Below are 12,107 nucleotides of genomic sequence, written 5' to 3'. Positions count from 1 at the left end.
CTTCTGAAATGCTTCAATGTTTCATAAACTGTAATAAATAACATCTTAAATTTTCTGGGCCTTTCTTTATTCTATAAACTTAAGAAGATAAAATAAACCACAAAAATGAATAGTTGCCAGATTGAGACTCTGTTCAAGAGTACACATAAAAATTCACTAAACTTCAAGTACAGGATTTGTGTTTTTAATTTTTTGTCCAATAAAAACATTGGAATAGAAAAGATAAGTAATAAGAAATTAAACAGGGGCTGGGGCTGGGGATATAGCTCAGTAAAGTGCCTTTCTAGCAAGCATGAAGTCTTGCATTCAATCCCTAGTACCACATACTCACATGGTTGTACACAGCACTCTGGAAGTGGAGGTAGACTTCAGGAGTTCAAGAACAGAGCTAGCAAGATGAATCTAGTTAGGACCACCTTCTGTTCTTTTCTGAGGCTCCAAGGTATGGGTCTCAGCACCCACACAGCAGTTTACAACTGTCGTTAATCACAGTTCTAGGGAATCCAAAGCCAGTGTACCAAGTACAAATGTATACATATGCATGCAGGCACTTACAAATGTGTACAAAATAAATAAGTTTTTTTTTTTTTTTAAGTTCAAGATCATCCTCAACTACATAGCAAATTCAAGACCAACCTGAGATACATGAGACTTTGACTAAAAAAGGGGGGGAGGCACAAACCTTTAATCCCAGCACTCGGGAGGCAGAAACAGGAGGATATCTGTGATTTCAAGGCCAGCCTGGTCTACAAAGTGAGTTCCAGGACAGCCAAAATTGTTACACAGAGAAATCCTCTCTCAAAAAAACAAAACAAAAGACAAAAGTCTTTCCAATACTTAACCCCTGTTTCATTTAATGTGTTTCTTTAAAAGTACAATATCAATACTAATACTAATCAATTACCATTAAGACAACTTTGACAAAGAATTTTCTCTCACACCCACTTCTCTAGGATGAACTACAAAATCCAAGAGTAAAAAACATCTCAACATCCTAACATGTAATAGAACTCAACATTAAAGCTCAGTAGGTTTTTATAATTGCAATTTCAAACAAGGGGGAAAAACAGTAAACTACTGTACATCTTTTTGTTTCTTTTTTTTTAAGGCAGTGTCTCACTGTGCCCACAAGGCTGGCCTTCTTGTCTCTATTGGGATTAAAATTTGGCCACCAAGCCCAGCATTTTGTGTTTTTTAAAAGTTTTTTGTCCCTAACTAAGCACTTATAGACATTTTAAATATACATCAGATTTAAGCCTCTCATTCATCATATAACACTATAGATATATAGTTGATTATTCAGAATAAGCAGCAGAGACAGAGGGCAACAATGCCATTGCTCAATATTATATAGTGATTCAATGACAAAGACTAGGAATTCCATTTCCAGCTACTGCTCTCCTGTAAAACAATAGTTTTATGGGGAGGAAATCTTCCCCTCACTACAAAATCATTTTAAAATGCTTCTGAAAAGGACTTGCCAATAGTGCTGGGGAAACTGTACAGTCGCAGGCAAAAGTGGGACCTTTATAATACACACACACACACAAACACACACACAAGTTCAAAATAAATAAAAGGTCTAAATGTATTCTGAAAGTATAAAAGCTTCAATAAGCTAGATTAAAGAAACCTTTATAGATATGAAAAAGTACAAGGGAAAAAAATTAATGGGCTCAACTACATAAAAACAAATTCTGAATGCCAAGAGTGTGAAAGCATAACCTACAGAATGACAGAAGATGTGTTAGAGTTAACAAACAAACCATATAAAAAGAGTCCCAAAGGGCTAGGAATGCCGCTCAGTCACAAAGGACTTGCCTAGGATGTGTATGGCCATAATTCAACTCCCAACTCTTTGAACAGTACAGAGAACAAAACAAAAACTCCTGTATGTGTGTATATTGTCTTGAGTTCATATTTAACTCTACACTTTAAATACACATATCTCCAAGGACTGTATATAAATGGCTAACCAGAACATGAAAAAATGTTTAATATAAACAATAACCTTAAAATGCAAATCAAAACAATTAAGATGTCTAAGAAAGAATTGTGCAGTCTGGACGGGCCAGCAGGATACAAGACGCACAACCTTTTGTGTACTACTGCTGGGAATGTAAAGTGGTGCAATTACTATGGAAAGAGTATGGAGAGTGCTTCAAAAAGAATGTACTCTTCTGTTTCAACATGTATATCCTAAAGGAATGAAAAGTCTTAAAGAGATACCTACATACATTAATTACAGTATTATTCTGATAAGTCAAGAAAATTCTGACGAAAATTCTACATGCTACAACATGGATGAACCTTAAGGCAAATAGTCCTTACTCATAAAAAGATAAGCATGGGTTGAAAAGCTGGCTCAGTGGTTAAGACCACTTGTTCTTGCAAAGTACTGGAGTTGGAGTCCCAGCACCCACACGGAGGCTCACCACTTCCTCAGGAACCAGGCCTGCATATGGTGCCCAAATATATGTACCTGCAAAAGCACCTATATGACTAAAAAAAAAAAAAAAAAAAAAAAAAAAAAGTCTAGCGAAGGGGTTGTGGTACACATCTTTAATCCCAGCTCTCGGGAGGCAGAGATCTCTGAGTTCAAGGCCAGCCTGGTCTACTCAGGGAATTCCAGGACAGCCAGAGGCCAGAGCTGTTATAAAGAGAAACCCTATTTCCAAAAACAGAGAGAGAGAGAGAGAGAAACACTTCCAGTATCCTCCTCAGTATCCATAGAAAGTTGGTTCCTGGTCTTGCCCAAAAGACAATAAAATCCAGATTGTCAAGTACGCTATATAAAATAAAGTATCCATAACCTACACATAAGCTCTTACATACTTTTTACATCATTTAAATTTAATGATTTAAATACAAAACTCAATCTTTTTTTTTTTTTTTTAGATTTATTTATTATGTATACTGTTCTTCCTGCATTCCTGAAGAGGGCACCAGATCTTATTATAGATGACCGGTGAAGTCACCATGTGGTTACTGGGAATTGAACTTAGGACCTCTGTAAGAGCAGCCAGTGCTCTTAACCTCTTAGCCATCTCTCCAGCCCTACCTGAAGCAATCTTAATGCTATGTGAAAGAGATGTATTTAGTCAACAGTGACATGGCAACTTGTTCAGTACAGATTCAGAATTTGTTCAGATATTTCTGATGTGTAGTTGACTGAATCCATGGATTAGCAAGCCCACAGATGGAATGTCCATCTCATCTATAAGAGATATACACAGTAATCTAACTCAAAACAAAACAGAAATTAGAAAAAGCATCCCTCAAGGGAATGTAGGGAATGGGTTTTTTTTTTTAATTTTCTAGGCATCACTTGAACAAAAAATGTGAATATGCCTAACAGTACAAATCAGCACACTTAAAAATAAGGAACTTATGGATAGCAAGATGACTCACCAGGGAAAAGCACATGCCACCAAACCTGAGGATCTTAATTTGAGTACAAGGACCAGCACAGTGGAAGGATAAAACTAGTCCCACAAGTTGTCCTCTAACTTCACACATGCACTCTGGCATCCTATACCTCCCCACACAAAAATATCATTAAAGTTTTAAAAATAAAACTTATTTTAATTAAAGGACTTACAATTTTTACAACAGGACAGAGGATATACCTCTGCAGCAGGACCTCAGTCTAACATGCACAGGGTTCTGGGTTTCATATCTAACACCACACAAAGACTAACTATTCACTGTTGTTTCATGTCACATTTCAGTACTATAGTATAATAAGCAGTATACAGGCAAGTATAATAATCTACTTTTACTTGAAAAGGTTATTGATAGCTTAATATAACTACCAGAATACTCACTGATAATCTAGGGGAAAGAAAAACCAAAAACTCAAATAGGAATCAACTGTTCACTACTTCACTAATTAACACTTAAAGAAAAGTCTAGACAGGCATGGTGGTAAAAGCCTATAATCCCAACACTCAGAAGTTCAGGGCTAGCCAATCTACATAGTGAATTCCAGGTCAGCAATGACTACAATGAGACCAGCTCAAAAAACAAGATCATGCAATTCATCTCACACCAAAGCCACCACTATCAAATAAGGAAAATACTCTCATTTAAAATCCTCAAAGCACTAAATATTCTTCTCTTTTTAAAATGCACAGTAGGTCAGGCAATCCAATCAGTGCTACTATAATGGTGAATGGAATAGTCAGACTAGTGGAACAAATGATGTACAGGCCAGAGTCAGACTCAGCAGGTAAACCTAACTTAATAAAAAGCTACAAACATTTAAGAAAAAAAAATTAAAAAAAAAACACACTGAAAAATGTAAAAACATGTCAATCCATGTAATAAAACTGTCCAATGTGTATACATTCTTAATCTTATCTATATGAGCTTATTTTCAGATTCTCAAAGGGACAACATCATTTGAAACTATTAGCATATGTGGACAAAAACCTACGACTGTAAAAATATCAGCAAATGGTACTGATTAACCAAACATTTAAAAGGGCCTTCTACACAGGCAATTTGTTAGTGGAATATCCAAAGGTGATTGAGAAAACCTTTCAACAATCTTTTGTGCTCAGCTATTTTAGCCTTACAATTCTGAGTATCCTACCTAATTAAGAATGCCAAGTTAATAAATGCAATATGAAAATTAGTGTTCTTGCAAATGATAAAATCACTTGTGTCTGTATGTATATGGGAAAAGGTTACCGATGTTAAGTATACAAAGAAATATGTGTACATTTAACCCATAGTGAAGAGCATAATTTGAAACTATATCAAGATGTATAGATGCTCTGTAAGACTAACATGCTGTCTCCCAAATGTCCCACCTTTTCTCATTTCCTTTAACTACTGAGACTATATCCAGTATTCCTATTATTCAACATGAAGTACTTCTGTACAAAAATACTAAGGTTACAGAACAAAGCCATCCTGCAAAGTTCTTTTCCAAATATCCAAATAATATTTAGTATTAAATATATTCAATCATCCAAAATTCCAACAACTTTCAAACAGGAAATATCAAATACTTAAATAAACAAAGAAAAAATGGTTTTATGATGAAAAATCCAGAAGCATGTCTTCATCCAAGTAAAATTTACTCAAAAATATTTCCATTTATTGAGAAATAGTAGCTTCTTAATTATTTTAAAGCTAGGTTCATTATGTACAAATTCAGGATATAAGCAAAGACCATTAATATTGCTTCCTGAATCCTGATTCACTAAAAATCCTGAATCCTGAGAGGCATTATCCTTCCTTGTTCCAAGTTAATAAACCCTAGTAAGAACATCCCAATCTCCAGATTTTCTTCTCTTGATGAAAGTTGTAAAACACAAAAGTTATGCCTTCAGCCTTAAACGTCCTAGAAAAGTAAGTACACAAGTGCCCTGGATCTCTCCATGGTAAACAGTTCTCCTAAAGGACTTTCTGCTGTGTTATGTAGTCGAAGGTGCATGTATACAAATGACCTTCCCCTTATGAAATGTTACACAAGAAAATTGGAAGTAGGTAGTTCTAAAACACACAACCTGACAACAAAATTAAGGAACTAAAGAGCAAGTTTCAAATGTGTCTTTGAACTCAGCAAAGCTTGAGTGAAATAGCACTACATACAACAAAGGAATAAAACGCTTTTACAGAAACAGACCAACAAGTGGCAAAGCAGCAACAAAAAAGAAAAAAATAACTGTGTTGATATTTACTAATTAAATGATGGGAATGAATTCAGAAGTCTGACTAGTAATGCACTTTAAATGCAATAGGACTGAATTTCACCATTTTTAAAGGAGGTTAAGTGTTTAAGAGTTATCCCTAAATGAGGAATACAGCTTGTAAAGTCACAGGGAGAATTTCCCTGAAATGTTCCAAATTCATGAGAACTGTGCATTATGGAAGTTGGGAAGAGTATATAACATATATTCCTAAATATAGCATTATGGTAATAGTGCTTCGCATACTGAATTCCTTGGGTGTGATACTACTTGTGTGCAGCACTACACATTCTTTGGTATCTTGTATTTCTAGGATAGCAGTATCATAAATGAATCACCTCACATTTCCTTGGTGAATGACTGTTGTGACTTAAAGCTCTTGCCTCATCCTCACAGATGAGAGAGGGACTTTGAGGAGCTTCAGGAAAACAGGCAAGCTTTCATGTTTCCCAGAAAACATTTTCCCAAGGGTTTGGAAATTTTAAACTTTAAAAACTCTCAATCTGTCATTCATTTCAGACTTCCTACTACAGTAACTTCTAATAGTATATGCTTCAAGAGACATCTGAATGTAGTCAACCAATTAATGCACTCTTGACAAATCTTACCTTTCCAAGTATACAATCTGGGTTAACCTAAACCCTAATCTAACAGTCAATTCTTCCAACATCTTTACTAATATAACTAATATAACTACTAAGTTTACTGACAGCTGTGACCCACTCCAATAGTTACATGTGCCTACAAGTGGTGTAGTTTCAGACCAGTGTATTGACAGGATATCTTCCCTTTTATGTCTTTTGTGGATTTTGAAGGACTGAAACCAAATTCATGTCAACTTTATAGCCAAGAATTTAGATTCAAATTCTAAAGGGAAATACACTTAAAGGGGAATATGAGGGGTATAAAACTCATACACCTTAGGTGTTTTGAACTTTGTGTACATTATATTTCAACCTTGTTATGTTTTATACTTGCATTTCATGTTGCATACTTTTGGACCGGATTGTGTTTGTGTACACATAAAATACAAACAACTCTTTTCTACCTTAGTATTCAACCTACCTGACCATAGTTGTCTATGCCAGTTACTAATCTATTTAAATTTAACAAATCAAAAGCTGTCCTTAGGGATTGGCCAAGAGTCGTAAGTCCTTCTGCCTGAAGGTTTTTCAGTTCATTCATAAACGTTGCATGATTTTCTTTCCATCCAGCCTGAAAAGAAAGATGTAAGAATTTTTATCATTTGAAGCCACGAGCACACATGGACACCGATTATAATGTGATGTCCACCAAGCAGGTATTCCACTTCAGGTTTGCATAGTTAACTTCACTTTTAGTTGCTATGGCTTGGGTCACATGTTAAAACTGTTGTCTCTGGTGAGGAAAGGAATCTCTTCCAAAAGTGGCCAAGAATGAACCTGCTTGCCCTACACCTTTGGGTAAGTAACAACAGTCTTAATGCTTTAATAACTTCACTGGGAAATTCGCTAACATAACATCCTCCAAATTCTGCGTAAGGGGTGGGTGTTGCGAAGGTACTAGTGGAAGGCAGATGGCAGCAGGACTTCTTAAGTTGACCACAGCTGTCCCACCAATCGGTGGCCTTCCTAGTTCCACTCTGTGATGACCAAGTCTCGAAGCCCCCCTCTCCAGGCTTCCCTGGCAGCTTGGCTGATTCCCTTTTAATGCAAACCCGGGCTAAGCAAGGCTGGGCCAGGCTGTCACTCGGGCTAACTTGAATAAATATCCCCCACAGTTCATTGCTGCCGCTCACGCCGCGGAGGGGAAATGTCGGCCATGTTGATCGTAGCGCCTCCGCCGCCAGGCCGAGCTGGACCCGGAGGGGACGGCGGTGGGCCAGAAACTGCCTCCGCGCCGGCGCTCCCGAGCTGGGGAGGGGTGGGAGGCCGCAGGGGAAGGGACCTGGAGGCGGGAGCGGCGGTGGGGGAGGGGAGCATAATGAAGAGGGGGGCGGGGAGGGCGAGCTAGGAAGGAGCAGGGAAGGGAGGGGGAGGGCGAGGGCTGTTACCTTGATAGCATAGGGCGGCTCTTCGAAAGTGACCAGCATATACCTGTCTCCTCTGCTGGCAGGGTCCCGGGCGCGGAGCTGCGGGCCAGGGTGGGGACGGGAGGGAGAGAGGGAAGCACAGAGGCGAGGTTACCAGTCGCAGAAGGGTCGCTGGCCGCCCCCATCGTACCGTACACACAGGGCCACCCCTCGGCCGACCCCCCGCACCCACAGTAGCCCCACATGGGCCAGGCCCAGCAGAGCCCGCTCCCAGCGCCCGGCCGCCCGCACGCCCGCGCGGTGGGGGAGGGGGTCCCCGCGCCCGAGGCGCCCGCAGTAGCCCCGCCGCCCCCCGCCCTGCCCCCCGCGGGCCACCGGGTCGGGGTCGCCGCCGGGGCTCGGTCAGTCGGTACCTTCATGAAGGTCTCTACCGCGCCTTTGGCCGTGTCCAGGTAGGTGGTGCCCAGATGGCTGCGCTGGTTCATAGAGGCAGACGTGTCTATCAGGAACAGTAAGATGGGCATAGTGCTGGCCGGGGACACCGGGGCCCGAGGTGAAGAGATGGCAGAGGTGGAAGCACCGGCGGCGGCGGCGGCAACCGCCGCTACGCGGGGCGGGGAACGCGGCCCCCGGGAGGAAAACACCGGCTGTGGGGAGTTTCTCCCCCGATAGTTGAGAGGAAACTCCCCAGCCCAGGTCCTCCCGGTCGTACCCCCGCCTCCGGCCTGCCTGCCCGCCGGGGCGGCCGCACGGACGTCTGTCCGTCCGTCCCCCCCGCCTGGGGGTCCCGTCCCCACTCCCGGCCCCTGTGTGTGTCCCCGCGGGAGACCGGCCCAGTTCCCCACCCCACCCCCAGCGCAGGGAGTGGGGACCAGGGATCTGGCGAGGAGGGGACTGGGCTGAGGGGAGATTGGCCCTGGGGCTGTTGGGAGAAGTTTCAGGGACTCCCTCCGCACCCCAGCGGTGTCACCACTTTCTCAGCCCCTCTCGCTACTGAAGCGCTTTTCTCTCTCACTCTCCGGTTTTAACTCGGGCTGGGGCTACGTAGGCTCCGCCCCTGACACGTACTCGCGTCACGTGATGCGCAGCCCCGCTGTTCTACTGGCTGGTCTTTAGAGCCTTATTAGCATATTCAAACAGCTCAGGGGCGGGGGAAGCTCGCAGGCCGACTTTAGAGGACAGTTATTGAGCACGCGCGGGGGCGGGGCACCGGGTGCGCGCTAGAGCCAGCGCGAGGGGCGGCCGCAGGCCCGCAGCCTAGAGGCGGGCTCCGGGAAGGGGCGGGGCCACGCCGCGGAAGCGCGGCGAGTGGGGGCGGGGCCTGGGTCGGCGCGCGCAGGGCGGCCGCGGCCGTAGGCGTGCGTGTCAGGGCGGCCGGCCTTTGGGCTGTTCTCGGTGACAGGGTCGGGAGAAGGGAAGTGGAAGCCGCCCTCACTCAGCCTGTGGGCGAGGGCTCTGCGTCGTGATCGAGAGTGCAGGGCTGACGGGGGCTCGGGAACCGCGCAGAGCAGGCCCACGCGGCCGCAGCAGGCCGGGCCTCGGGACGGCCCGGGGAGGGGAGGGGGGAGGGGAAGTGAAAGGTTGTTTATGACCTGGTACTAATCCTCGCCAGTCATTGGGCTCCGGCTGCAGCCGGCCGGGGGACCCACCGAAAAGGAAGCCAGTCCTGGAGTGCCTCCCCCAACCCTGCAAACACGAAGGGGAACTCAAGTAGGGACGAGTTAGACAGTAGTCCTCCCCAGCCAAGTTCCCTCTTCAACTCGTGTCTGGGCACTAGAGTATATTAAGAAATAAAAGGAGCTTGCCAAATTCTAATCCACTGCCCTCGCTTTAAAATGGAAAGGATGACCACGTTGCGCAGGTGACCAGAGAATAGATTTCCCGGAAACCCGCCTTCCAGTCTCTGCCAGTATTGTGTCAGAAAACATTCTCTGCCCATGTCACATTACCTGAAGTCTTCAGTCTGCGCCTGCAAGTCGGAAGAATTGTTCTCAAATGTAGTTGGAAAACTGTAAGATGCTGCCTGATAGACAAGTTGAATTTGGGACATAGAGGCCTGGTTAGACTGTAGGTATTTATAGAGCCTTTCCCAATGGCCCTGCATTTCCAGATTTTCTCTATACTGAAATTCTGGCCTGCTGGGCAACTGGAATAAATTGCTTATGGCACCTTTTTTTTTTTTTTTTTTAAGATCTGTCTTTGTTGTGTGGGCTTTTCCTAATATTCCAGGCGCGTGGGGAGGAATGCTCTGAAAGTTTTAAATTTATTAACAAATTATAGCATAATGTTCCATGGGAATGAACCATTGTAGAGGCATGAGATTATTAAAAATTAAGACAATAAAAAAATAACTAAGAGCCATTTTTGCTGCTGCAGACTGGCTATGCCTAGGGCTGGTGGGAATTAATATATGAAAAAATGAGGGCCCCAACTTCAAAGAGTTTGTAATAGTCTAAGAAAATATAAAGACACTGAAAACCAGAAAATGATTCTGGAAGAAAAAGAAACCTATTAAATTAGGGGTAGTAGTAGTTTCCAAGATTTGTGTTTAGTACTTCAAGGATCGAGGACAAGTTATTTTCACAGCCATGCCATTTTTCTTTCCATGTGAGTGCATATTTTTCAGAGACTTAGTCTCATTTTCTTACCAGGGTCTTTCAGGTGTGTGTGGGCTGCCTGTCTGAAAACAGACTCCTATAGGGCCATGAGAATGTCTATTTCCTGTGTGTTGTGGAATTACGAGTCTGGTATGAATTAAAGAAGCAGCAGTTGATGATGAAAGGAGAAGAAACCAAAAAAGTCAAGCCACTAAAACTGCGAAGGAAGGAAGGTACGACAGCATTGCTAATAACCACAGCTAGACCAAAGCAAGCACAGCCAAGGTCAGAAGGGATGCCTTCAATCCAGTGAAAGTAATTTCCTCCTCTACATTAGATCCATTTTTTTGGGGGGAGGACACTGAAACAAAGCCATGTTTGCAGGAAATCCTGCTGATGTAACATACATCAGTAACACTGTCCCTTTTACAGTCATTTGAAGTCATTTGCCAATAGACCCTTGGCAGTTCTTTCCTGAGTCAGTGCTATTGGCAGACTGTCACACTAGGATTGTCCTGGAGGTATGTGGTGGAGACAGATGCAGAGCCACATCCAGAGAACTTACCTGAAGCAAATAACCAGAAGCCATGCTTGTGATGGCACTGGGGACCAAAGTCCAGAAGTTCTAAATGGCAAGGCCATCAAGCTGAACAGGAAAGAGATAGCACATATATAGGCAGCAGATATACAGTCAGAAACCAGGAAACATTCACAATCAATCCTTAGACAAAATTGTGAAATGGGCAACCTTTATTCTGAAGGGACTCTGCTTCACGGTTTTGTCATTAGTTGATGGTTTAAAAGCAGTTCTTGATCAAAACTTACACATTAGCTTTATCTATAGAGAGTTAAAACATAATGCACTAAGCATCTATACCCAGAGGAAGAAGATTCAATGGAATTAGGAGGGGGACAAGCAAGATGACTGAGAGAATAAAAGCACTTGCCTCCCAGTGATCCAACTTTGCCCTCTGGAACCCACTCAAAGGTAGCAGAAACCATATTCCACAAAAGCATCCTCTGACCTCCACATGCTTGATGTTGTCCATGTACATCACATACGTCATGTGCACAATAATAAAATTAAATTAGAATTGGGATAGACTCTGATTTTTTTAAATTTTATTCAGTTGAATCTTAATGGTGCTGATTAATAAACCCACAGGAGGTAAAGACACTTGCCTCATAAGCCTGGCAATTTCAATTTGATTCTCATAACACACATGGCAGAAGGAAAAAACTGACCCCACGAGGTTGTCCGCTAACCTTCACATGTATACCATGTGACATGCACCCCTCCACATACACAATAATTCGTGTTTAATGTACAAGAATTATATATGCATCTGGCCTCTAGTAGTATTTTTCACATACCCTTATAATTACTGCATTTGTTTAAAAAAAAGGGGGGGATTGGGGAATGCTAAGTGTGATCACCAGTCTGTATAGTGGGTTTGTGACCTACGTGCATAACCTCAATTATATTTGGCAAAAGGAGAGGCAGGAAAGAACACAGGTGGCTCTGGAGAGTGTTAGCATTCCTCAGCGACCATGGCCCTAAAGTAAACAAGAAATGAGCACAGTGAATCTCCTTTGTTCATTTTCTTCTTGTTGTTCTTGAAGACATCTACTTATGTTTAGCTTACTTTCTTAAAACACGGTCCCTAAATTGAAACCGAGTATTTTCCTAAGATTCAACTGAAGAAAGAGGTCTTGTGTTGCTAAAGTGCCAGACTATGGTGTCTGGAAAGGCTGTGCTGCATGTTGTGAAAGCTGTCTCTGGGAGGCAAAGCCATT

At 42.7% G+C, this 12,107-nt stretch overlaps 1 protein-coding gene across 2 annotated transcripts in view; it reads right to left on the bottom strand.

The window, feature by feature from the left end:
* Positions 1-8,830, bottom strand: part of Ints6 (integrator complex subunit 6) — a 67,893-nt gene extending 59,063 nt beyond the window's left edge. Inside the window, exons 1-3 of one of the 2 annotated variants that reach the window (XM_051195551.1) lie at positions 8,127-8,830; positions 7,735-7,812; positions 6,768-6,917 (exon numbers count right to left, since the gene is read on the bottom strand). In XM_051195551.1, coding sequence (XP_051051508.1) covers positions 6,768-6,917; positions 7,735-7,812; positions 8,127-8,237 — 339 coding nt within the window. In that variant the 5' untranslated portion in view covers positions 8,238-8,830. The remainder of the gene's footprint in view (positions 1-6,767; positions 6,918-7,734; positions 7,813-8,126) is intronic. The other variant, XM_051195552.1, reaches the window with a different exon arrangement.
* Positions 8,831-12,107: the final 3,277 nt, after the last annotated feature.

This window comes from Phodopus roborovskii, unplaced genomic scaffold, assembly GCF_943737965.1.
Source record: "Phodopus roborovskii unplaced genomic scaffold, PHOROB, whole genome shotgun sequence".
Classification (NCBI taxonomy): domain Eukaryota; kingdom Metazoa; phylum Chordata; class Mammalia; order Rodentia; family Cricetidae; genus Phodopus; species Phodopus roborovskii.
The sequence above is the reverse complement of the archived record's forward strand: the minus strand, read 5'-3'. Positions and strand labels throughout refer to the sequence as shown.